Source organism: Argopecten irradians, chromosome 10 (assembly GCF_041381155.1).
Source record: "Argopecten irradians isolate NY chromosome 10, Ai_NY, whole genome shotgun sequence".
Classification (NCBI taxonomy): Eukaryota; Metazoa; Mollusca; class Bivalvia; order Pectinida; family Pectinidae; genus Argopecten; species Argopecten irradians.
Genome location: NC_091143.1, coordinates 12383743 through 12410829, shown reverse-complemented (window position 1 = coordinate 12410829; position 27087 = coordinate 12383743). Strand labels below are relative to the sequence as shown.

The window sequence follows — 27087 nt, the reverse complement described above, 5'->3', positions numbered from 1 at the left end:
GCATCATTGAGAAAGGTGAACTCCTGAGGTATCATATCCCACTGCTATTCACTCTGACATACGTAGTAAATATGACGTTGTCATAAGCATTTCCTTTACGAAAACTGTTTTACATACTGTCTGTGATTTGAGAAGGTAAATGACCAAGAAAGGTTATCTCCGATGCAAACTCGCCAAAGGAAGCATGCACGTACCGGTATATTGGATTTTTTTTAAAGAGGATTGTGGTTTTTTTGTTTCCCTATTCAAAATGCAAGACTAAGCAGAAGTTCCTCATGGTAAGTGAAAACAGTTGTCATACGAAGAAGTCACTTCCCAGGAGAGTACAATATGTTATTTCCACTCGTAAATGTGCGGTTTACAACGTGGATTGAAAACACGTAACCGTGCATGTTAACGGTATCTATATCAGCTTTCAGGATCAATCCAAGACAAGGCAATTTTCAATAAATTGGGTTTTGGGCCCTTAACATCATGCATAAGTTTTATGGTCTGTTTGTATACTTGTAAAAATAATTTTCACTACAACAAACATCAAATGAGCATGGTAGTAGTATCCTGGATTCTACTTGGTAAAATACTGGACAGATGTATTTCTGATGAATGATGTCCAGCGACATGGCACCCTCTTAAATTTAGAGTGGCATTATCTTTGTACAGGGTAAGTCTTTTTCTTTATTTAGAACATATCTCTTGTTGGTTTGAACGGTATCCCCATCTTCTTGAAAGACCATTTTGAAGATTATATTAACCACGTTTTGTGAACTAATGATGAAAAACAACAACTAAGAATTTAGAATTGAAGAAAAAATTGTACTGGCAAATCATGTTTTTCTTCGGTTGAGATACATATTCTGGGATGGCTAACACTTTTATTCTCCAACCTTTTTAAATGGCCAATGTAAGTTAATGATTGGATGACAAACAAATAAAAATGAAACAAAGAGAAATGAAGAACACCAGTTCAGAATTTAGTAATTTAATATCAATGCACAATAAACACATATTTTATCTTACAATGATATCAATAAATAAAAATACTTTATATCGAGATGACACTGTTACCTTGGATTTGTTGAACACAGGTACATAAACCACAGGCTTATGGTTCTATAGATATTTGGACACCCCTACATATGTGTAATATTGTGTCACAGTATTACACACACATATATATATATAGGGATGTCTATAGAGTCAAATGCCTATACATAAACAATACAGAAATAACATATTAATGCAACAAATATACTTCTGTATCAGAAACACAAAGAACCGCTATCCATATCCATATTGACCATATCCATATGACAATTATGATGCAATGAATGCCATTGATCTAGAAATACAATGACAGTGATATACCCTGTTTTGAATATAAAGAAATATGATGGATATGGAACAACAGAGAAATATACACAGGGAAATCTTGATAAAAGATGCATGGATAAGGATAGGAAAATCTTGATGAGGATTTCGCTTCTTCAAACATTGAAGACAACACTCATCTAGCCCAAACAAGACTGTTCTATACCAACCAACATCAGTCTTACAAATCTTAATTTTAAAAATTTTAACATCACGATAACTAATAGTTTTGTTGACCATGAAGTATAAACAAATGTTTCAATATTGATAAAGTACATAACAAATTAAAGTGAATAGTCGGGCAAAGAAAACCAGTCTAAATGCGTTCATTGGCCTTCCAAAAGTTCTCACATATTAATACGACGGTCAAGTTCGGCTTAGTTTCCCAGTTCTGACCATTGAAATAAAGAAAAGTTGAAAGCATTGAAAGCGAGGCTGCGTGGAAATGAAACCACGGACATAGTCAGCCGGGATGACGTTTTAGCATTCGTATACTTTAAATTAATTTTTACGTACGCAGACAGATTTTGACGAGAAAGTTTATTTTTCTATTCCATAAGAAATTATACTGGATACATACACACCATTTTTACCGACTTTAGCCATCCTTGCGCGACTGTTCACTTTAAATGTAAAACAATAGCGCACTTACACCCCTTCACTCCTGAAATCTTATTATGAACTGTTCCAGTCCTTGAAATGGGAGAGTTCAAATGGATTTTCAGGGGAGAATATGTTGAGTGTTGATGCATTAAGACTTCCTTAACATGTATTTGTTCTATCCATAACAATTGTACATGTTATTTCCATAACAATGGTCAGATAAGGAAGCTAAAATACAAGTTGTTAGGGCCCATAGTTGTCAAAGCTAACATGACTGGCTCACATTATTTACTGTTCATGAAACCAAGCATTCTGTAGTATATCATTGGATAGTTTTGATCTTTGTCAACAATGCAAAATGAAATGTGTGGGTTTTTTATCACGAAAATTTCAAACAATTTTCATAAATTGCTTAACAATTAATCATTTAACAATTAAAATATTTTTTAAATGAAAATCTTATAAAAGGAAGCTCTTTTGGAGGTACAAATTTGACTAGATCTATGTACCCTTATTGACCCCTCAAAACCTGTCACCAACCAAGGGACTTAACTCTAGTTACATCGTCTAGAAACACTAAAGTTTGCTTATTTGTTTTGTTTTATGCCCTATTAACAGCTTGGCTCATTTCAAGGACCAGGCTAATATCAGAGGTGGAAGAAAGCCGGAGTCCGAAAGAATAACCACCGAACTACTGTCAGTGTCTCGCACAACTGACCCATTAGGCCAAAATTATGTTTGATTTTGTCTTATATATCTGATGAATATTCAGGGTTGTTAAAGTTTTTGGGTTGTTAAAGTACCAAGAGAAAAACTGCCGACCTACAGCAATTGCCTGACAAAATGTTTCACAACGGAATGGCTTCAACCTGGTGATCCGAAATTTCACACTGAAATAAGTTTTGTAATCTTTACAAAACTTAATGCAGTCTTGTCAGTCATTGATTTTTATATGATTGATATGCAATGCAAACACAGCTTCATGAAATTTCTTTAAGCATTTTTACACAATCATCAAATTGTTTACATGGGATCATGTTGTAACAGAGAAATATATATCTATTATATCTATTATTTTGTTTACGACCAGTGATAAGGTTGAGGGGTTAGGGATACTTGAAGGGGGGGGGGGGGGACCTCAACAGCTAAGAGGTAGAATTTACAATACACACTATTTTTAATTAGGATCAACAGTTTTACAAATCACAAAACCTAAATTTGAAACACATTTATGCATACAGAAATACACATTAATCCTGGATAAATTCTGGGAAATGTCAAAATAAATGAAAAATTTACAGAAATATAATGGATGGCTATCATACTTACGCATACAAAGGAAAACAAGTTAATACTTTTGAATGGCGTATATAAATTATGGCATTGTTTAATTTGGAGAAAATATGAATTTTTCAAAGTCTTCATTATCCTGTGTAGAAATACAGATGTATATACATACATGTATGTCTTCATTATCCTGTGTAGAAATACAGATGTATATACATACATGTATGTCTTCATTATCCTGTATAGAAATACAGATGTATATACATATTATTACATACATGTATGTCTTCATTATCCTGTATAGAAATACAGATGTATATACATACATGTATGTCTTCATTATCCTGTATAGAAATACAGATGTATATACATACATGTATGTCTTCATTATCCTGTATAGAAATACAGATGTATATACATACATGTATGTCTTCATTATCCTGTATAGAAATACAGATGTATATACATACATGTATGTCTTCATTATCCTGTGTAGAAATACAGATGTATATACATACATGTATGTCTTCATTATCCTGTATAGAAATACAGATGTATATACATATGTATATGTTTGTCTTAATAATAGCACTACAATGCTAATGTTATCTTGTTATCAATATGTAACATTCAATAAATATTCTTGTATCTTGAATGCACTAATGATGTATCGCCAAGATCATGTATTTGATGGTTGTCAGCCTATATATTCAGGTGGCAAGAGTTACTTCCCTTCGTTTCACTCTGTCAGAACTGATAGAGTGAAACAAAGGGAAATAACTCTAATAGAACAGAAATGGCGAGGAGCAATAGGAAGGTAAGTAACAGGATAAGTAAATGAATCATTATTTTTTTTGTGTTGCTTGTGGAGTTAACCAATCTTGTCACCAATGGGCAGCAGCTATTAGGTTTTTTGTTTGTTTGTTGAAATTATTTTTGAGAAAATATCACAATTTTCCCTTAAAAAAAAAGAAATAACAAGTAATTTCAGTTCACTAGAGCAGATGACCTTGTAAAATAAAAGACTACTGTTAGCTTAACTTCTGTGTATATCGCCAAAAAAGTAAACTCTTACTGTTCATCAATAGACAAACATAATCCGGCTAAATTTATCTGGTACAAGAGATTAAACTGCATCCTGCAGTACAGTAAAATGAAAGTCGTGACCAATTATTTTAACAGCTATTGGCTAAGTATAACGTAAATAACAAACTACATATCGTAAGATCTCTTATTGTCAAGAAAAACATAAATACACGATACCATAGCAATTGCAATAACATTAAATAATCCATACAATACACATATTTTTGATTTTGATTTTTTCCAATTCCATGATGGAGGATATTTACACCTTGGTGCTATATACAGATACTTACATGGATATGTACAGGGGAGATATTAGATCTCTACATACCTGGTATTCTAACATGTAAACACTCATCCAGACACTCAACAAAACAATGAATAATTTCGATGATGAATGAGGATTCTCTATAACTACAGTGGAATGTCCAGGAGAAACCTACAGAATTATAGCACAAATTTTGATGATCATTATATAGCTGTATCACACACATGCTGCACTTTCAGTGTCCATTGGTGTAATATTTCCATGTCATTTACCTGGCACATATACACACTAGAGTATCTCTTCCTGAAATACCCAAATGTTTCTATACCATCTATGAACTGACGATCAGCTGCTGTGGCGGGAAGAAGGTTATACCCTAAAATGTCCTTGATTCAGCGAGAATTCATAAATGTCCTTGACTCTGCCAGAATCTGTAACAATCTACAGCAGTATATGCCTGGCTTTCGTGGATATTTTTTAAGCTTTTTACTGTGCTGCTCAACTAGAAGCAGCTACACTAAAGTTTCATTGCCACATCTTTAACCAGAATCACGTATCAATGCTAATAAAATTCAATATCTTGTCACTGTGTTACAGCACATTACTTCAGCAGTTGAAGCAGGATTCAACGATAAATTCTGTAGCTTACACAACACATACCAGTATTCAGTTCCACAATGGTGGTGTGTGCTGTATGCTTTTACAGATTTAGGTTTAACTGTAAGCTATGGAATGCCTGACAAGGCATTATATCTACTACTTAGCACTATGTTTAGCGTCCCTATTAAGCAGATCATCCAATCACAGCGCCTCAAATCGAAGCTTCCTTTCAAAACTGCATCTGCTCACAAGATAATCTGTACAGCGACTTCAAAATGAGAGAAATAAAACTCCGGCCCTTGTGTGTAAATGTAAAATGTCTGGGCCGGAGGGGATCGATACCTGGAACATCGGAGTTGTCAGCCATGTTCCATCAGCCATATTTACTTCTGTCACTAACCGATCTTCCTTTGGTAACATATAGATCACATTACTTTTTTCATTTCTTTCTCTCTCTTTCTCTCTCTCTCTCAAAAATTTTGTATTTTTTATATATACGTTAAATTTTACAAATCAAAATAGAAAGAGAGCATATTGTTTCTTTTCCAAATTATCTTTGAATAGTGTTAACCTAGGCAATAAAATTTTTTTTTTTTTAAAGAAAAAAAAATTGTACAGTGTGTATGTAAAGAATAAAATAATTTGTCTGTGTGTTCTGTTTGATGGGTTGTTGTACCAATGCTGGAAGATCATATGACATTGTAAGAGTAGATGGCTTCTGTTTTAAGTTTCTCTTCTTCTATTCCAGTTGTCATCCTGATTAGATTGTCTTGGTTTTAAATGGTCCCAACTAGGAACCTGTGCATGTGTTTTCCTGAAAGAACAAATATAGCATAAATTTATCTACCTGTATAACAGTTTATGTATGAAAACTGTTATAAGATGCAAAAGATATATATATATATCATGAAATAAGCTAAAATTATAAGTAAACTTTTTAACATATATTATGTATATATATAGGCCTTGATTATCCCTCAAATAATTTGTTTCTATGGATGTAGTACATGTATATACAGTCAAACCTCGATGATTCGAACCCCAATGAATCCAGTTTCTGGCTGTATCAAACTTTTTGCTTGGTCCCGAATTTCTTCGCTATGTAACATTACCAACAAACCCATACATGAATTTAAGTTTTATGAATCAAAGTTTTCCATGTATCAAACTTTTTTCATGGGCCATTTGTTCTAGAATCATAGGTATTTGACACTTGATTGTTCAAATAAATAATTTACCTGTACCTGCCCTGCAGCATGCTGTCACACCTGTCTTACGACGGCCCTTTGCCGGACAATAGGAATAATGAATTATGACAGCTTGCATATTTTTCTGTTGGTCCCTTGAACTTCGATATATCGAGGTTTGGCTTTAAGTAGTACATTTTGTACAACTATAATTGAGGAATATGTTTCTAGTGCAAAAACTGTCCTGTCATCTTTACTGTGTTCTAATAAAGAATTGATACTATAAAGCTTTATTCTTCTGATCTTTATCTATGTAAACAGATGTTGTTTTTCTTACCCATAATGCTCTGATCTTTTTCTGTTTCTCAAACTCATCACACCACTCTTCAAACTTCCGTATCCATGCTGTCTCTATGTCGTCATTGGCTGAAGATCAAAGAAAAATCATTTACTAAAATACAGATCATTGACGAGAAACTCTCACCATACTGGGATAAAGACCTATAAAATATATCAATATTTTTTTCTAACAAAGAAATATCTAACTTGCAACAATATTAGTACCAATACATTAAGACTAAGAGAATTAAATCTTTCCAATAAAAAAATTGATGGTGTTTTTGCAGTTATCTCCCCTACCATACTATTCTAGAGTTGTTATGGTCCCACTAGAGTAAGGGTACGCATGCTAAGTTACAGGTAGTGTGTTCACATCCAGAATGAAATGTCATGATGCTCCTATTTAGTCAGCCATGTCTTAACTTTCTCCTTAGTTTGACACTGGTAACTAGACATCAGTTAAGAATCATTTGTTGCAAACTTTGTTTCGGTTTGATTATTTTAACTTTCTATTAACAGCCAGGGTCACATAACGACATGCCAGGTTTGATGATGAAGGAGTACAAGGAGAAAAATCACCGACCAGCAGTCAGTACCTGACAACTGCCCCACATGGAATTCAAACTTAAAACCCAGAGGTGGATGGCTTGTGGTAACATGTTGGGACATCTTAAACTTTGTGTTGCAATCACTGCATCGACCTGTTGAAAGATATCTCATCTCATACATATAATTTAAATGAATTAAGAAAATAAACTGACATTACAAGTAGTAAACTCACTTTTTAAAACAGTAAGATTATACTGTGAGAGAATATTTCCCATCTCGTCAGTAGCTGTGTATATTCCCTGATGATCAGCCTGTATATTTGTGATGATGAGAGATCCTTTAGGGTCGATATGGAAGTGATCCCCACTACCTCCGAACGTAATACTGGAAGATTCTGCATCCACCGTCCGGCGGTAGTGCCACTGGACTGTCCTCTGTATTGTACATTTCATGTATGAAATGTCCAGAGCTATAGAACTCCCTTTGTTTCTCATTTTATCCTCCATACCTGTAACATTAAACAAGTTTTAGCACAATCACCCCTGAAAATTAACAATGAAACGTTCCAGTCTTTACATTAGAAGATCTCAAATGAGTCAACAGGGGTGAATGAGTTATCTTAACTCATTCACCCAAGGACATCATTTCCAAAATTAAAAATTGACTTTATGCTAATAAACATGATTGGATGGGTATATTTTTATTAGGGATGGGCCCCTGAGGAATGCTTGATATTTTACTATGCAATTTGTAAAGCACTCTTTTATTTGTTTTTTGTTTTTTTAATTTGAAATCATAAAGTAATGCTTGAAAGTTTAAATTTTATTTTGAGAAGATGAAAAACAATAAGTTTCAGATACAAATATTTTCATATATCACAGACAAGACATACATTAATAGTTTTAGATCGTTTAAAAAGAATTTTTTGCCATTTTATCAGAATAAGGAGATTCAAACTTACGTGTTTCTGGTGTGTAGTCGTCAATGTTCTTGTATGTATAATAATTTGGACTGAAAGGAAAAATATACATCTTAACAATTTTGTAAATAACTCATAATTCACAGAAACAAAATAGAATTGTAGGATGCAGAATAAAGGTTCTAGCCATTTCTTACAACTTAGTGGGTATTGTATTTAGTTGAAATGTTACTGATTAAAACTGACAGATTTGCATCCTCATCATAACTTTCAGTGAGGCATCTTTAGCTATAATACTTGTACAATAAAATATATAATATCTGATTTCAGATAGTTAATAAATAAATTACTTAAGTTAGAAATAATGACTTTTACTACTTAGTCTATAAAGAATTTTCATTCCATTCTTGACTGTATATTTTTGTCAAGGGAGATAATTACTTACTCTGTAAAGAATCTGCGTTCCATTCTCACACATTCTCCGGGTACAATTTTCCAGGCACAGTAAGGATCATGGGCACAGGTGTCTGTCTTATCATACTTGTCACAAGTATCGATATGGACCTGCTTTACTGCGGTATCAGATCCTACATAAATACTCTCTCCCTGGAAACCAATCGTGTAAATTTATATATTGGGTTGACATAATACAATTGAGATTAAACTGAATTAAATCTCATATACCGTATTCGCCATAGTTGGTGCTCCTCCCCTTTTCTGGAGAATTGTTGAAGTTGTATAAATGCCCCCATCCCAAGGAAATAACCCTATTTACAACATGCGATGCCTCTAATGTATCCTATATTACATATTACATGAACTTGCAAGTCTTTTACATGACATAGTAATGTGTCTCAAGGTTAAAAGGCATGTGCATGTTTACTGTAACAGATTAATGTGTCATGAGTACAGGAAGATTTAAAATATGGCTGACTTTTTCTGTCTACAACATACACTTTGGTTCACTAAAAGCCCCCCCCCCCCCCTTTATTACAGTTATTTAAGTGTTCTAGGTGTTAATTATGGCTGTTACGGTACATGAAGTCTCATTTAGACTGTTTTTTAAGCAATTCTTAATTAGCATTGTTTTTCTGAGAATTCATTCCATAGGGAGTACAGTGGACATCCGATAATCTGGACATCAATAGTCCAGAATACTCATAATCAGATGAAATTATCAGGCAACTGGTAAAAATAAGATGTCTAACTTTAAACTTACCTTAAGTTTCATCGACCAGATTGCTTCAGGAATAGTAAACAGATTGTAGACACTGGAGACAATACCCTGTTTAGAGCCATGCTCCAAGAATATTTTGTAAATCTGGCCTTTACCTGTAAAATCAAACACAAGAATTAAGCTAATGAACCTAATATTTAATTCAATTACCCATGAAAACACATTTACACTCTTTGAAATACAAGACTAGACCAGTCCATTATGAAATTTCAGGGGTTAATAGGTTAAGATAATCATATTTAGATTATCCTTAAATCCTGCATGCGTAGATACATACCAGTGAGTTAAATATGATAAAAGTTAAATATGAATATCAAATTATTAAGCAGTGATGTTGCGAAATTTCAATGGTTGAACCATAGTGTAATTTTAGCCCCTGCTATCAACATCCATTCCCACCAGGTTAGTATAACATCATATTAATCTCAACAAAGGTCCATAATTGATGAAGACACTGATCTTGTATAGTTCTGACATTCTCAAAAAAGACCATATTGCCCTGTAGCATCCAAAGATGGAATCTATTACAAAAGGATACAATATATCTTATGTTTCATGGCTGCAATTCAGTAAAATTACAGATAAAACAAAGGGAAAATAACACTGAAAGTCTAAATCTATTTCTTATTAGGACTCGTAAGTTCTGATGAAATTATGGACTTACTTGTGGATGCGAAGAAGACGACCTCATTTTCACTATTGATGTCGTGTGCTACCTCTAACTGGTGCATCTGAGTGCCCATCTCGTAAAATATTGGTTTTCCGTTTAGATGTTGGACAGCATCATCCATCAGAGGGTTCAGCCGAATAAATGAGAGGATAGCATCCGATAAGTCCTTGGAGTTATTGTTACACTGAAATATTGGGAAAATACATACTGGATAAGACAAATTCATTCTAAGCCTTTCATTGCAACACTGAAATTGGGGGAAAAGACTGATTTAAAATACAAATTGTAAGCATTTTATTGCAAAGTAAAAGTTTTGCCATGTCAAATTTGTCAAATGAGAATTAGGTATCGACAACTGTACCATAATGCTTATGAAGAATCATAAAAAATGCCAAGTGGTCTCACATCATAGTCTCAAATCACAAAGGGATCCTTATGAGATCATTATGCCAACCACTAAATATTCCTGGTATACCTAGAGCTATTGTGTGCTCCCGAGTTTTTGACTTTCTCTGTCATGTATCATAACATTGTACTATTCCTTATTCACATAGTCATCTGTAGTTAGCGGTAGCTATTGATTGGTACATCAGAACTTCTTGAGCTTAACTTCATATGTTTTGGCGAAAACTACAAGATTTTCACTCATGAAATGATAAAGTCACAATTTTTTACCATGTACCAGATAACCCTGTAATATGCAAACACTGAATAATAAATCATCAAGGTAGACAGAGCTTTTAAACAGTCCCACCGTAACTGCCGTGTGTACCTACATTTGGCGGTCTGTTGGGCCAGTTGTCGGGTTCATTGTCGGCTGGTAGCCAGTTGGAGTTAGCATTAGCCTGAGACTTAAACTTTCCTCTGTAAGACTTGAGTATATCGCTGACATTGTAGGCACAGATAGCAGACGCTGATATACCATTCCTGTAACAAAAACATGCTCAGTGATAGTGATAAGGAACAGAAATATAGTATTAACACAGCATAGCAATTTAGACTAATTTAGAGTAGAGTTACGTCTATACATCATTCTTCAGACATCTATGTGTGTACAAGATGTGTTTCTGAGATATAATCTATCAATGGATATGTTCAAATTTTCTTGTGGCTGTTGCAAACAGACATTAAAGTGAAACAAGAATGTAAAAGCTGGCAATCATAAAGTGTATACTTACACGTTTGTTGTAAAGAGACCATAGAATATATCACCAACCCTCTCAACATCCTCTGCAAAAAACAACAAACCAAAACATCATTATGTATTTTTTAGATTCTGTCACAGTTTATATAGACTAAAAATAAAGATGCTCCACTGCTGACAGAGCATAAACGATACTCATCATTGTAACAATAATTGGTGTTTAATTGTGCATACATATGTCTAATTAACATAAAATCAAAGTGCCAAGGCCACTCATAGATGCTGTGAATGAAGGACTCAAACAAAGGAATAAAGAAATTGGTTTTTCATTTAAATATTGAATTTAGTATACTAAGTGTGCAGTGTTGAATTTCGGAGTTTTAACAAAATATATTTACGGTATACCGTATTTATTTTATGATATTTAAAGTTTTTCAAGAACAATAAGTTGAATAACTCATTTTCCTGAAATAACTGTAATAGATTTTATATCTAAATTATTTCTGAAATAACAATTTCAACACCAATGAAATCGTTCAGAATCTGAGTATCATTTTTTATAATTCTTTATCAATTACTAAATTATCAATTTCATCAATTTCAAGACAAAAAATAAATAAATAAGTATACATATCCGTATATTATTAAATTTTTGGTAAAATATAACATTAAAAATATTACCATTTCCGGATATGTTTTAGTTTCCCTTTTAGAAAACTAACATGTGTTGCTTTGACGACTTTTGACTAATAAATCATGGCCAGATACTTTTGCCAAACAAAAGGTACAATATTTCATTACATATATCACTCAAATTTCTTTTAAATTCACAAGAACACTAGCCATTAATTATAAAATCAAGAAAACTTCATGTAATGTATCGGACTTTAGCAAGTCTTCGTAAGCCTATATAAACAGTAACTGGTTGGCGAGATATTATCGTGCAGAACATTTCATCATGGGTTTTGCTTAGCCGACATTTGACTTATAATAAAACATGGTAAGATACTTTTGCCAAGTAAAAGGTACAATATTTGGTTACTTATAACACTCAAATTTCTTTTAAATTCATAAGAATGCTAACATCAAGAAAACTTCATGCAATGCATCAGACTTTAGCAAGTCTTGGTAAGGCTACCGTATATTACACAGCAATATACGTACATATATAGATCTGTATTATCATTATATTTTGTAAGTTTATGTTGATAAATTTTGTGCTTTTCCCCTTTCAATATACCACAGTTGTCCATTAACAAAAGACACAACTCCCAGTGACATATCAAGGGAGGAAACACGTACTTATAAACCCATTAACTTTTACTGCGCAATAATATCATCAGATATAGTTCGTCAATACAACCAACACAAAAAAACTTTATAAGTGTTATAAGAACTTTCTTTTGCAGTTACCTTCCTAACATTTGATCACAATAACAGATGAGTAGCATGAATTACGTAAAATTTAAATAAACATACACAATCCAAAATCCACCGAAAGTTTGCCGCAGAGGAAGACAAATATCATAGAGTCCCAACTGAACACTTAAAACTCTCCATCTAAGGTGTATATATATGTACAAATTCAATGTCTGTGGTTTTAAACATTGGGGTTTCATTTTTTTCATAACATCAAGTATTATGTGAAATGAACAAAATAACCTATAATTTTCATCGCAGAGTTGTTTCATTGTTTTGATGTGCACAGGCTCGCCGAGCATACCTAAGAATGCTGTTTCACAGCATCAAAAAAATAAAATAAGATATTTTATTTGTTTTTCGTGTATCATAGTATGCGCAATCAGTACTTCATTCCATATAGGATATAGTGACATGGAATTTTTGCGGAATGCAAATAATTATTTTGAATATTTTTATCTTGAAGTAAGATGAGAAGCTCAAACTTTTCAATGGTGATAATTCGTCTGTTCCTGTTTCTGACATTGAAAAAATACCTTTTGTCAGCGGTGGATCATCTTAAACAGGTCTGGTCATTTTAGGCGGTGCAAGATTTTCTAGTGGAGTTGAAATTGGAAATGATTGCAAACAGACCAGCATCTCCATGGCCATACCTGACAACTGCCCAAATTAGGCTTCAGAGCTAGAGGTTTATCAACAGAACTCTAGACACCTTAACCACTTTCTTTGCCACAGCGGCCCAGACAGGAGAGGAACAATTTGTAGAATGCTGGACATCTTTTAAAACCATTTGAAAACCATGTCCCAGAACTCGTGTGTAAATCTAGTGACAGAATGTTGGATATATTTGATCTCTCTACCATTGTGGCCTGTCCTTGTGTGAAAAGATTAGTTATATGAAGACACTTACGGATTTCATCAAAATAGGAAGGGAAGTCTCCGGGAATGGAACAGTTGAGTCTGGCCTTCTGGAAGGATGTCCATCTGTTTCTCAGGATACTCCTGGCTCCTCCCTGGTCTCTCTATATCAACAGAAGGACAGACTTGATTATTAAACCATTTTGAAGCAGGTAAATGTATTAATTTTCTTGTAGATGTACCAGATAGTTTGATTTGTACTCAGAGCTAAATAAAGCAGGCAGTTACTATACAGGCACAATTAAGAGGATATTTCTTCAACACAAAAGTTTTTGTTTTTCGTTCTGTAGCATGGACTTTAACTTGTTTAGAAAAATAACCATGCAGTGCATTACATACTTGAATACTTCTTATCAAACTAAAAGCTTTAAAGTTCTAGACATTGCATAAATCAGTTTATGTAAATTAGAAGTACTCTTGATGAACAGGATGGATATAGGAGCACTATTTATACCCCTCTATTTTCTTGTGGAGCTGTTAACATGAATTTATAAACATAATTTAATTGAAATCTTTAAGGAATCAGATTAGTTTGTTGTCCTAAAATGCAGTATAATGAAGGCCCATTACCTTACAGATCTTTGCCACGCGGGAGAAGACGCGTTTCTCACAGTTGGTGAATTCCAATGCTACTTCCCTAAAGAAGATGTAGACGCTGTCTCCCATGTCAAAGGAGCCGACAAACTGTCCCTCTGTAACCACAACACATGGCTATAGAAATGGTTGTCAGTCTAATATCAAACTAGTTTACATAATCATGTGAAAAGCTGTTGGATATACCCGGCTCAGACATGATGGTTCTGTCTATTCATGACATGGCTGAACCGGACAGTTATGTGATAAATATAATTCCTACTTGTTTATAGATAACTACAATAGCTAATAGACAACCATATAATATAAATATGAAATCTATATATAATAAGCATATGAAATTTGTACATTAAATTTTACATCAATATCCATGGCTTATTGACAAATATCCCCGAAACTAGCAGTGAAACAGCATGGCACCATACTTAAAGGGAGATAACTCTTACTGTTAATCCAGTTATCATCGTCGACTGTTTTCATGAAACTACTGGACTCCACCCCATTGTCCTGGAGCCGAGGCCTGTAGATAAATGGTTGTCCTGACGCACTTGTCCCTGAGTACAGCGCAGACACATTACCGGGGTTTCCACTTTCTGTAAGAGAAATGTATTGCGAACCATTTTATATTTGCATATTACAGAATTATCTGCACTTGTGGGTAGGTTGATTGTGACATCATGTGTTGCAAATGTAACTCCATACTTTTTGGACGTAACTAATTGAATTGCGCACACAATATTACAATCGATACCAACCCGCAAGAGCCTATCTCTGTAATATGCAAAGATGGAACATTTGTTTATGAAATTACACACATAGTCCAAACATCAGATAACTTCAAATATCCTTTAAAATTTCTATTAACTTTATCATTCCCTTCTCTAATAGAATATTTCTTTGTGATAATTTTCCTACTGTTGATTTATAAGCTTAAATTTTGTTACCATACCTTCAAAGTTTTATATACCAATGTCAATATTTTTTTTCTAATAAAGAGTTATTTCCTTCTGGGAGTATTTCATTATTACTGAACAGCTATTACTCCAAAGTCATATTTCCTTACCCGGATCTTATATTCCATAGCATAAAAATATAATGTAAATTCAAAGTAACTTCAAACTTATCCCGGGTAATTTCATATTTCCTGGGGACTCTTTATATATATGAAATCATTACACTGTTGTATCAGAGGCGACGCTTCAAATGACGACGTTGTACGGAAATGTTCTTTACAAGTGAGATTGAATTGTGAAGAATTAAGACCACACATAGCATATGAGAAGGAACTATGTTCAGACGTTGTAAAACATAACATATATTGAACATATTTTCGCGACTATCAAATGTCGCCGTTTCCACTTTAAAAGCAAGTTTGAAAAAAAATGGAAATCCATGAAAGTAAACGCACGCAATAAAGTTGGTTTATGACATCATTTACGAGATGACAATGACAAAGCATTCTAAATGCAATATAAATAAGATTTTGATATGTATGGCACTTTAAATAAGTCAGCCCTTAAACTATAATCATCTGTAAGTGTTCTTAAAGCGTTATTTACACGGTACTCGATATGACAACTTGCAGTGATTTTTCATGCATCTCGGTGTTATCGACTGAGGACCAGGGTCATATGGTACAGGAGAGAGGCTAGCCTATGGATTTATATTAGAGAAACAGATAACGTTGAGTTTGTGTGAATAATAAACAAAAAGAAAAGCAAAAAAATGATGAGGTCGTTATTGAGCTAGTTTCCAGCTTTTCCCTATCAATAACGTATTATGAATTATGAATTTTGTAAGCAATGATGTCCCTTTTTTTTTTTTTTTTTTTCGGCACTAAATCTTTTATTGTTATTTTTCATATTTTGAAAATGATAATTGGGGAAAAGTCAATAAAGTAAACGTACAGGAAAGCTTTAAAAAAGGATTTCAAATTTTTTAAGTACATGTAACTGGGAAATTATGAAACATAATATTGTTATTCCTGTGATCTATACATGTATTTATATAACACACATAAATTAGATACCTCACCAGTGATACATCCATTGCAGGATTTTCCATGTTTGACCTTGGTAATTACTTAAAATAATGATCGTGACCCCAGTCAATGAGAGTCATGGTAATTCATTTGAAACAAGAGGCTAAAGGCCTTAACAATCATCTGACAACTTTGGCACCAGTTGAGTAGGAAAGAATAAGAAAAGATTTTTTTTTTTTTTTTAAATATTAAGTTTTTCAATATGGTGACTTTGGCGCACATTATGGATTTTAGATATGCAAGGCAATTTAATTTTTAGGTCTAAAATAACTACCTGTCCTTTCTTTAAATCCATACAAATTTCCAGCACCAGTAGCTGTAGAACTTTTAAATATGTTTTCAAGACAGCACCCATATTGGATTTCGGATCAACCCAAGAAATAACTTTTGATCATAAAGACCATGTCAATATCATTTCCGGTAAGTTTCAGCTAAATCAGCTGGTGAAACTCGAGATATTTAAAAAGTGAAAATTGAAACAAAATGTGACTTTGCATTTTGTATTGTGTGTACTAATACAAATGTAGCATTTGCTATGACTTTGAATGGAAGCATGATGCATAGCTATACTGCCTTGGATCGGTCAATAATTACTAGCAGACAGAAATGATAAAACTGTAGTACAGAGAATATCATATATATATATCTTAATTTTTTAAAATTAAACTGATATTTCATTAACTTTCATTCCCGATAAGTATCATTTGACAGTATTGACCAATCAGAACAGCCCATCGCCAAAGTCATATTTCCTTACCCGGACCTTACACTAAAAACAGCCTTTGAGATGAAATCTTAAAATAGGTGGTTACTAACAATAGAGACTAAAGGGAGATAACACAACATTATGAAAATGGACACGACTGAACTATGTTTTTATGTTGATCTTACCGACATAAAGAGATGTCGAGTTTTGGAATGGATTGTTAGGACACATAGATTCAGCACTGATACCGGCACTTTCACTTGTCTCCATCACATCTATCTGAAATGGGAAGGAAACATGGCTATAAAATCACACTGATCATGTAAAACTGAGTTAGTTAACACACATATTAGGGGGAAGGTCTAGTTAAAGGTCTTGGGCCATTAATATTATACAGGAATTTCAACTTACAATTTCAATGTCTGTAACATATACATATGATGTTCAATATGCAACTTATCTATAATTTGAATAATAATTACATACCTTTATATATGTTTTAGCTTAAGGTCTTTGTTTTGAATGTGATAATGAAATAGGTCATCAAAAGAGCTGCATGGATTCAAAACACTTTACATAAAACAATAAAAAAAATTAAGAAATCTAAAGCTATTATTTAATCACTTTACTGTGATATTTCATAAAAATCTCATGATTGCTCATTTACCTCAAATACAAAATGCTGTTTACAGATATTCTATAAATCTTTAATTAAATGAAATATCTTGAAAATTATGTTGTAGATTGAAATTTTTTTTTTTACTTGATAGGGAATATGTTAAAATCTAACTTAAAATAATACAGTATTGTATTTTCAATAAGACAATATAAGATGTCATTTCCAGACAAACTTCTACACACAACCCTTGACGAAAACTGCACAAATGATGCAGCAATATATATATATAGTCAGTACACTAGTTCCAGGCCTGGATCTGTTCCCTACATACTCAAGGGTCGCATACAGAAGTAAACCTTAGAAATGATACAAATATTGCCGATATATATCTAGAATTCGTAATAAGTGCGAGATTATTTATTTACATTTTACGAGTATCAGTAACTGACACACCTGTATATTTATATTTAAAACATCACACAGGTACATATTGGCCGATATCTGTGTGCAGAGGTCATGTAGAGGTCATGTGGTAAGGGGTCAAGGGTCACTATGGTATAGGCACAGACAAACCACACATATATAAATACTGGTCAGAGGGCAAAACAACATTTAACCAGATATACCAAAGACTCATCATGCATATAGCTGTTTATACTGGCGTAATAACCTTTACACTTTTGTTCCTGAAACCCGTCGGCTAGACAGATAGTAGACAGATAGTAATCAATTTCAGAGTTCATCATAGACATTTTTTTAAAACCTGAAGATTCAATTTAGAAATTATTGCTTAATTAAATTATTTCTGGATGAAAAGTTACCAACATTTTCTTACATCTAAATAACTTCTGACATCAAAACTTTTGAGATCTGTAAAAATTAATCATGATTTTGTATAAATGAAATAAATTCACAAAACATTTAAAAATTTATAATTTTTTTCTTTCTAGTTCCTAAAGACAAAATATTAAAAGACTGAATGTTAATGAAGAACAAGATCTATAGTAAAATGGAGCAGCTGTCTTACATTAAGGGTGTATCCGAGAGGCTGCATGGCACCTGTCCCACAGAAATAAATCTGGTTAGGATCTGACGTCATATATCGTTCTATAAATCTAATATGATTCTGGCAGTCTGGGACCTGTCAAACAAAAAACAATAAAATTATCATTAAATGGAAATTGACACATTATGTCATGTTTATAAGTGATAAGTTACTTTGGTGAAGAAAAACATTTTCGACTATATCTTTTATAGCTTTGAGTTATGTAACCTGTACAGAAATCGGAAGTAAGTAAAAACTGAAAATTCTAAATTCTAGACAAGTCTGTGGTTTCAAAGATTTTCAAAGGTTTGGAAAAAATAAAATTTGGCTGCAAATTCAATAACATGTGTAAAGATTCTATATTGTTTTCTTAATTTCAAGTCAAAAGTAACAAACGTGGTTATTCAACTATGTGCCAGATAGGTTTGTATTAGCTATGAAAGCCTGGACCCTTTCCCATCATATGGCTGCTTTCTATTTTATAAACCATCAGCCAGAAATAGAGAGAAATCACTTCAGAACTTTAACCAATCATTCAACCTCATTGGCACGTAACAACCTACGAATTAAAGCAGAAGTTTCAGAAGAAGCAGAATAAGAAATATCTCATTATGGAATCTATGGAATAAAAAAAACACCACTATATATTATATATTTATCACATAATTCTACGTTTTATAAGATCAACTTACCTCCGGTTTAGCGTCATATTTACAATAACTTATTTGTAAAGGGGCTGGTTCTACTTTTAACTTGTAATGATCCTGAAAAACACAAAGAACAGGTATGAAGATCACTTTCTGCTACAACCTGATAGATATACACTCTTAGTACTATTAAGTCACCTGTACAACATTCTATTTTCATGAATTTTGTCTATAATGACACAGCTTTCATGAAGTGTTACAAAAGTTACATAGCAAAGCATGTTTATAACACACATGCTTACTGCAAATTTGTGATTATAGCATAATCAAGGTTACAGTAAGACAAATGTTTGTTATATTTGTTAACGCTTATAGCAAATTTATTTTGTTGGTCCCCAGAGGTTTGTTATAAATATCAAACCATGTTTTATTGTCTTAAAGATGCTCCACCGCTGACAAATGGTATTTTTTTCACTATCAAAAACAGGAGCAGACGATTTTGTATTTTTCTTCAGTTACAAAAGTTACTTATTTTACACCATTACCACCAAGTTAAAAATATGAAAAATAATCAATTGCATCCCGAAAAAATTCTGTGGCACTATATCTTATATAGAATGAAGTAATGATTGCGCATGCACCAAAGGGGAAATAAATTATTTTATGTGTTAATTATTGTTCAAATGATGAACATCATTCATGCTCTGTCGGCGGTGGTGCATCTTTAAGAAAAAAGAAGAAGAAATTGTCGACAAATTGGCAATTTAATATAATTTTCAATAACATTTATATATTTTGTGACATTTTACTTAAAACGTCCTCATGATTTAAAACCTTTTCTTAAATCTTTAAAAATAACCAAACATAAAAAGTATGTAACGGTGATATACTTACATATTTATTAGATATATTTGCTACATTCAAGCGTATTATATGATTCCTGAAATAGAAGAAAATGTCAAGTTTATTCACTAGTTGCGATACAATGCAAAGCTTATACTCTTTCTGCAGTACCGTGTGCTTCTGATAGTAAGGGAGATAACTCTTGTGACGCTAACCAAAGTACCTGACATACAGATTCACCGAGTGACTGCATTTCTTTTCAGCCCATCTGTGATATTAACCTATCAATCTGTTTATATTTCAATTGATTCTTGTCGAATGAAAGTAATAAACCTATGCAATCAACAAGAAACTAGTTCAACAAATCTTGCAATCTTGTTTAAAAAATTCCCAAACAAGGAAGTATGAGTGATTGTTGTTTTTGTAAAACTAAAACTTTTTTTAGAAATATTTTCAAAATAATAGCAAACATCCTATCTTGTTAATGAGATATGTAAATATTATACCCGGCTGGTAATTGGAGCCGTTATGTCATATCAACCTATAATGTATACTCTCTAGGGTCAGACAGATCCATTACATAGCAAAAATATGATAAATGACTTCTACTCTCTTTTAACCCTCAGTGACATACATTCATTTATAAATATAGTTCAAGATTCAGGTCCTCAATCATTTTAATAAAAATATTTGTTTGCTCAATTCAAGTTGATAATAAAAAGTGACTGTACAGATGCAATTGGTATGCAAATTTTTCTAATGCATATTTTGTTTAGCTTATACACACATTTACTTTATTATAATATTTCCCTTGATGACTCACAGAAGAATAGTGAGATAACCCATGCAAAATGAATTTAGATAGCCGACTGAAGACACAATAAGAGCTGTTTATATGTAAATCCCCCCGATGTATATTACTTTATTACTCTAATTCAGATATTGTGATAGTATTTCCCTATGAATGAGATGTACAGAAGAATACTTACATAGCTCCTACAAATAATGAATTTGAAGCTTCGTCTATATGTAAATATCTGTAATATAATTTCTCCGGTGTTCCTGTGCCAGGCACCAGCTCTTGCGATGTCTCCACTTTCAAATCTGAAATGACATAACGAAAAAAAAATTCATTGCTAAATAGATTTTTTCTTATAGGTGGTGGGGCGTTAATTACAGTGAATACGATAATAACGGGTATGTTTAAGTGCAGAACTAGGTAACCTCTTATCTATTACAAAGTCTTCAGTCCATTTTGTATGAAAACTGTCAGTACAATTTGGTTAAACCCCCAACAAATCAGTGAGAAAGTAAGTCAACATTTTCTTAACTAAGCTTAAAGTTCTTCTTGTCACCCTTATGTATCACCGGAAATTTCAAACATCTACAAATTGTTTGGGTAACTTGTTAGCATCACATATTCCCCATACACCAAACTCTTGCAGACTACATAATACATTAAGGGTGTATGCTACCATATAAATCACCATTACAGCCTGTATAAAAGAAGGATGAATGAGAGAACAAGTAAATGAAGAAAGGAATGAACGAACAGACCAATAGAAAGAATATTCCTGTATACATGTTTCTATAGTTTAACGTTGCTAATCAACATCACTAATATTATATATAATTAGTAACCTAGTTTTAATCAAGTGATTGATCGAGATTCTTTTATTACCAAGGGAGACAACTCAATCCATTACATAATTCTGAATGGCAAGTCAATCAGCTGTAATTATATAAATTTGCCCTACAATGTGACGTAGATATATGTTTACATGTTAAGACACATGTTCGTTACATGTCCGTTAATCATCCCTGATTCTCTATGAAGTGTGGGGCAAGTTGCCTGGGGTGACACCTGGTGTCAGGGCAGCCTTATAACCATGACGATGAGGCTCGATGCTGTTATGACTAATCAGTAAAACCATGTAACAAGTCACACTTTTCTCACAAACTTTAATACACATCAAATTTCTTATCAAATCTGGGCCACATTAATTTAAACCAGTATTCTCCAATTTACTGATTTTAATAGCAGGGGAGATAACCCAGAATTACTTTGTTTATTTCTCAGACTTAAAGGCACCAGCTTTACAGTTAGTCAAGATATATCGCTTGTACTCCAACAGAAATCACTTTTTTTATATAAACAGATGTTTATTTCATCACATACCCAGGTATTAAAAGAAATGTAATCAACTTGACCTTTCGCACATTTTATGAGTTTTTCATGACTATTCATTTTTTAAAAACATTTTTTATGGTTATGTTTTTATTAAAGTACTATTCATATAGAACATAGAAAATTTTAAAACTGTGTTATTCTTATTGAATTTTTTTTTTCATTATATCAAAACTGTGTACCCTATCAAGACATCCCACAGAGCTTAATGAAGTATTAATTGCTATACATATGTCATGTTGACCCAATAAAAAAGTGGCAATTGATATCATTTTTGAAGCCAAGTTGCCTTGACATCCTCACTCTTCAGCTAATGTGAATTCCCTTGACAAATCCACAACAGTGAAGACCAGTCCATTTATCAGTTTTCCAAAGAAATACAGACCTCCGCAGGTCATGATCATTGAACCATGCAGCTCAGATCTTCACCTGATTTACATGGCCCATCTACCTTTCTGAACAATTAATTGTATCCCTGTGACACTGTGAAGTTTACTTACAGTGTGAAACACTAAAGAATGTATACGCATGCATTTTGCACAGTAGTTACATGATGTGAGCTTTTCGACCTCTAGGGTTATCTGGGGTCACACAGCACTGTGGTCTGGTCTCGCATTAACAAATTACACTCGAACATATGTTTTGTGCATTGTACCCTGTGGATACATAAATGTTTTCCTTATCAATATTAACTTTGGCGTTCTGGTAGAGAAGAGAATTAGCAACGAACATAGACTTATTGCAACAGACCATAAATAAACGGACTTGTTTGTGTCGGATTCGGAGGTGTTAGTTGGTCATTACTGGTATAATCATCACAAAGTTTACGACCAACTTGTACATAATATTACCACCGGGATGTTTATAGTTCTGTGGCATAGGGTAGGACACGCAGAACACAACATAAACATATCTATAATTTGGCCAAACACAGCATTCGTGTGAAAACACATTTTTTCTTTAACAAAATGTGTGACTGTCAACATCGTATACATAACTTGGAGGGTGTATAAATATTTAATCTTGATCTTGTAGTCACAAATTTGTTTTTGTTAAATAAAGATCTGAGAGATAATTCCGAGGAGACTTGTGGGTGGCAGATCAATCATAATGTCCTCTACGTACGTGTATATAGTAGGGAACGGACAGGTCAGTTTTACCTGTAGGGCAAGGTGCTAATGAACTGAACAACCAGTATATCACAACCATGGAGAAATTTCTGAGTAATACTGTGCACTAGATGTTGATAACACCTTATTCAGCCCATTAAGAATGTGTCTCTATAAGAACCTTCTATTTTTCTCTTGGGATTGTCATGAAACACTTCCGCATAGTTAAAATTACCAACTACTACTGCAGGGGTCATCAAATGTAGGGATTTACTAACAAAATGCACATGCCATTTTTTTTTCAATAAATTTTTCCAACTTGTTCATTTGATAAAATTTTGTGCTCAGTTCATGGCTATATAACTCTAAAATCCTCCATTCCATGCAGTTACTGTATCAAACGAAAAAGAAAAACATCTTTTATCCTAAATAAACCCACATTGCACTTATTGGGCCAGTATGAGGAAGATTGTATGAGATAGTATGCAGTATATTACTAGACTAAATTTGACCCAATAAGGGCCAATAAGACAAGTGTTCGAATTTAAATTAACGCCTGTCTGTCTGCCCATGACTGGCAACCTTATAGTTTGGCAGACAATTTTTTCCATGTAGCAGGTCCTTTGACCGGCAACTTTTTGGTTGAGATAGAGGATAAAAAAAAAAAAAAAGAAAAAAAAGAAATTGCAGTAGAATTGTTGAATGGTTAAAATTAAAACTGTACAAAACAAATTTTCGTAATGTTCTGGTTTCCATTCAACTTTGTTCAGAGCGCCCGATACTAATCTGGATATGCAGATATATTTTGTTACTAAAACTATTACTTTGCTAGTTATAATATATGCTACAAGGATGAATTGTAACTTTGTAAGGACCAGTTAATTTCAGGGTCAGCCAGTCCTTAGGACCAACAGGACAAAATCCTTATGGGAGAATAAGACTAAGCAGCATTACATATAGACATGTCGTCAATGAAAACAAGTTATGGGCTATCAGTTTCCCTTAAGTTTGTAAGATTATTCAGCAGAATTTGCAGGAACAAGGTATGATCCCATCACCAGCACGTATTTCCTTAGAAGATGACCCTAGTTTCAAGCCGCCCCATTTCCTGTGCAACTTCCTATCTGCTTCTGGAAGCTGCACTTGTGTATCAGGTACACTGTAGTATGTTTGATATATAGGTTTATATTAACTTGACATTTACAATCACAATTTAATTACAGGGTGTGGCGTGATTTAGTGTCTGTAGAAAGTTGTGTTATAGATTCTGGGATTGGTCTCCTATATTGAATCAGGGTGCATTATCTTCAGCTGCTGCAATTAAAACAGACTTCTGCATCCAGGGGCTGTCTCTACTCTCAAGTTTCCTTTTATAGAACTTTAATTAGTAAGAGGGATTAATTATTATTTAGATAAAGACTAATGCTGTTGTTGACAGGTCTAGATAACTACATTGGATTGAAGAACATTTAGTGACATTTAAAAAAGGTTATTTGGTTACAGCATCATCTATTCATTCCGATCTAAAACAAAAGTCAAGATTGATAAATGTGTAGTGAGAAGATAAATTTCATTCAGAATTAGCCCCATTCTTCTATTCATCGATACAAGAATTGATGAGAAGCTAACTTTGAAGTTATCTATTAATAATATCAAAATATTGTAAGACCAAAAATGTGGTAATATGTCAGGGCATCTTAACCACCTGGCCACTCAGATGGCCCTAATTTGTCAAGAACTAAAGAATATCATTCTGAAAATCTTGACCAAGATTTGAACATCTGAATTCTAAGGAAGGATGTGGGTGGGGTTCAGGGGGATCTAAAGCAGGGAGAATGTACCTCTTACTCTTCTGGAGCCCCTGGTTCTGGTAACTTTCTATAGATTCTCTGTACAGATCTAAATCCTGTTTTGAGCTAATATGGTTTTTCATTTTATTTATATAAGTTGTACGATAACCAAAGTGCTTATACAGGATTTTAAATTAAAAAGGTTCTGGGACTGTCATAACATTTAGTTTCATTTTGTAACAGTGAGTTCAGGTCTTTTATTTTTCACTTTTTCAGCAGTATATCTGGTAAATGTCAACGCTAAATAGGATTAGCACAACCTTTTGAAATTCACATCCCACACATAATGTTGTGTCATAACTTGTGCTGATCATCATTAAATATTTTCTATAGGAAATGTAACAGACAAATTATTTCCATTTGAATAGATAACTTCTGCCATCAGAATTTCCCAATTGGCAAACTAAAGGCCAAAGTAAAACAATTACAAACAAATGATCTAGAAACAAGTGCATTTGCTGAAGAGGCAAATTTTCTCTAATAGGACTTCATCTACATTTAATAGCTGAGAAGTACATATTTGATATATATATATTATGTCTACATGTGTTTTTTGGTTGTAATTGTACAGTTATGATTTGATAAAGTAATTTAATGACACAAGCAATTGGGTCCTATTACTCATATCTTACAATAATGTTGGTGTCAGGCCAAATGCTACATTTAAGTTTTTTGCTGCAATTATTTTGAAGTAGTAAATTTAATACATGTTCTTGCATATTGGGTAATTTAAAATTGCTTTAAGAGTATCTACTTCAAACCATAATAGAGGCTAAATGTATTAGATTTATTTATTATTTTTTTTAAGGAAAACAGGGAAAAATGATGAATTTGCAAACGGGGTTTAATATTTACTTTTGACAGGAATGTATTATTTGTGTAAATAGCGATAATTGACTGTCATCCTTTATATGATGTAACCAAAACAATGTACTTTATACATATCTGGCACCAAATCACCCATATCAAATCTTCCTCATACAAGACAGCAAGATCAATATCAAATGGGACATAGCCAGTTGTTATGAAATCTAAGCCAATTTCAATCTTTTATTTGTTTAAAATTTCAGTAAGATAGCATCTACTGGAGTCAAATTACATAATGTTTAAAATGTAAAAAACGGGTGTTGATACAGATATCCTGCACAAAATACCGCGGGTGTACGTAAATGCATGACTTCATATCGCGGTGAAAAAATGTGATTGGCATGTTTTAAAAACATATACTGATATTTGTGTTAGTGACCATGCAAAGATTTAAGATTTTTTCAAGAAAAAAAATCGCCATATCAATTTTCCAGATATGAACAGGATATGTATTTTTATAGAACATCATTTAGGGTAGAAGTACATGGACAGCTACTGATATAATGAAATCTTGATGTCTGATATAGTACAAATCCATAAAACTCTGGCCATCACAAGTTTTTCTCATGCAGCCAAGTACGTTAACACATGATTTTTACAATATTCATAAAAAATTTCAAATGGAACACCTTTTTGATCTTAATATTTGAAACCGATCATATTAACTAAATTTGATTTGTGGTATGATATATAAGATCAACTAAAATGCCATAATTGAATTCATTTTGATCCCTGTAACAGCAAATTGAAACATTTACACTAGATATTACTCGTAACAAAATTTCAAACATTTTGAAAACCTGGAAATGTCAGAAGCAAATGTCCTTCTCTCCATATGATATTGGAACAGGACATGAGAGGACAGGAAAGGATACAAGGATGCAATGGAATTGGATAGTAATACCCCCCTCACAACAACCAAAAACAAAAATAGGTGATGATGTTGGCTTTCTGGCCATAAAATTGAGTTCCAATGAGTTCCAT

At 33.1% G+C, this 27087-nt stretch overlaps 1 protein-coding gene across 6 annotated transcripts in view; it reads right to left on the bottom strand.

Moving 5' to 3' along the window:
* Positions 1–963: 963 nt before the first annotated feature.
* LOC138333134 (semaphorin-2A-like) overlaps positions 964–27087 on the bottom strand; it is a 140608-nt gene continuing 114484 nt past the window's right edge. For all 6 annotated transcript variants that reach the window (XM_069281295.1, XM_069281297.1, XM_069281296.1 and 3 more), the window contains 17 exons: positions 21079–21193; positions 20141–20186; positions 19292–19363; positions 18582–18695; positions 17121–17214; positions 14635–14781; positions 14165–14286; positions 13587–13698; positions 11292–11343; positions 10890–11040; positions 10108–10297; positions 9426–9538; positions 8652–8812; positions 8249–8298; positions 7520–7795; positions 6737–6825; positions 964–6026 (listed from right to left, as the gene is read on the bottom strand). In XM_069281295.1, the coding sequence (XP_069137396.1) occupies positions 6003–6026; positions 6737–6825; positions 7520–7795; positions 8249–8298; positions 8652–8812; positions 9426–9538; positions 10108–10297; positions 10890–11040; positions 11292–11343; positions 13587–13698; positions 14165–14286; positions 14635–14781; positions 17121–17214; positions 18582–18695; positions 19292–19363; positions 20141–20186; positions 21079–21193 (1928 nt within the window). In that variant the 3' untranslated portion in view covers positions 964–6002. The remainder of the gene's footprint in view (positions 6027–6736; positions 6826–7519; positions 7796–8248; positions 8299–8651; positions 8813–9425; positions 9539–10107; positions 10298–10889; positions 11041–11291; positions 11344–13586; positions 13699–14164; positions 14287–14634; positions 14782–17120; positions 17215–18581; positions 18696–19291; positions 19364–20140; positions 20187–21078; positions 21194–27087) is intronic.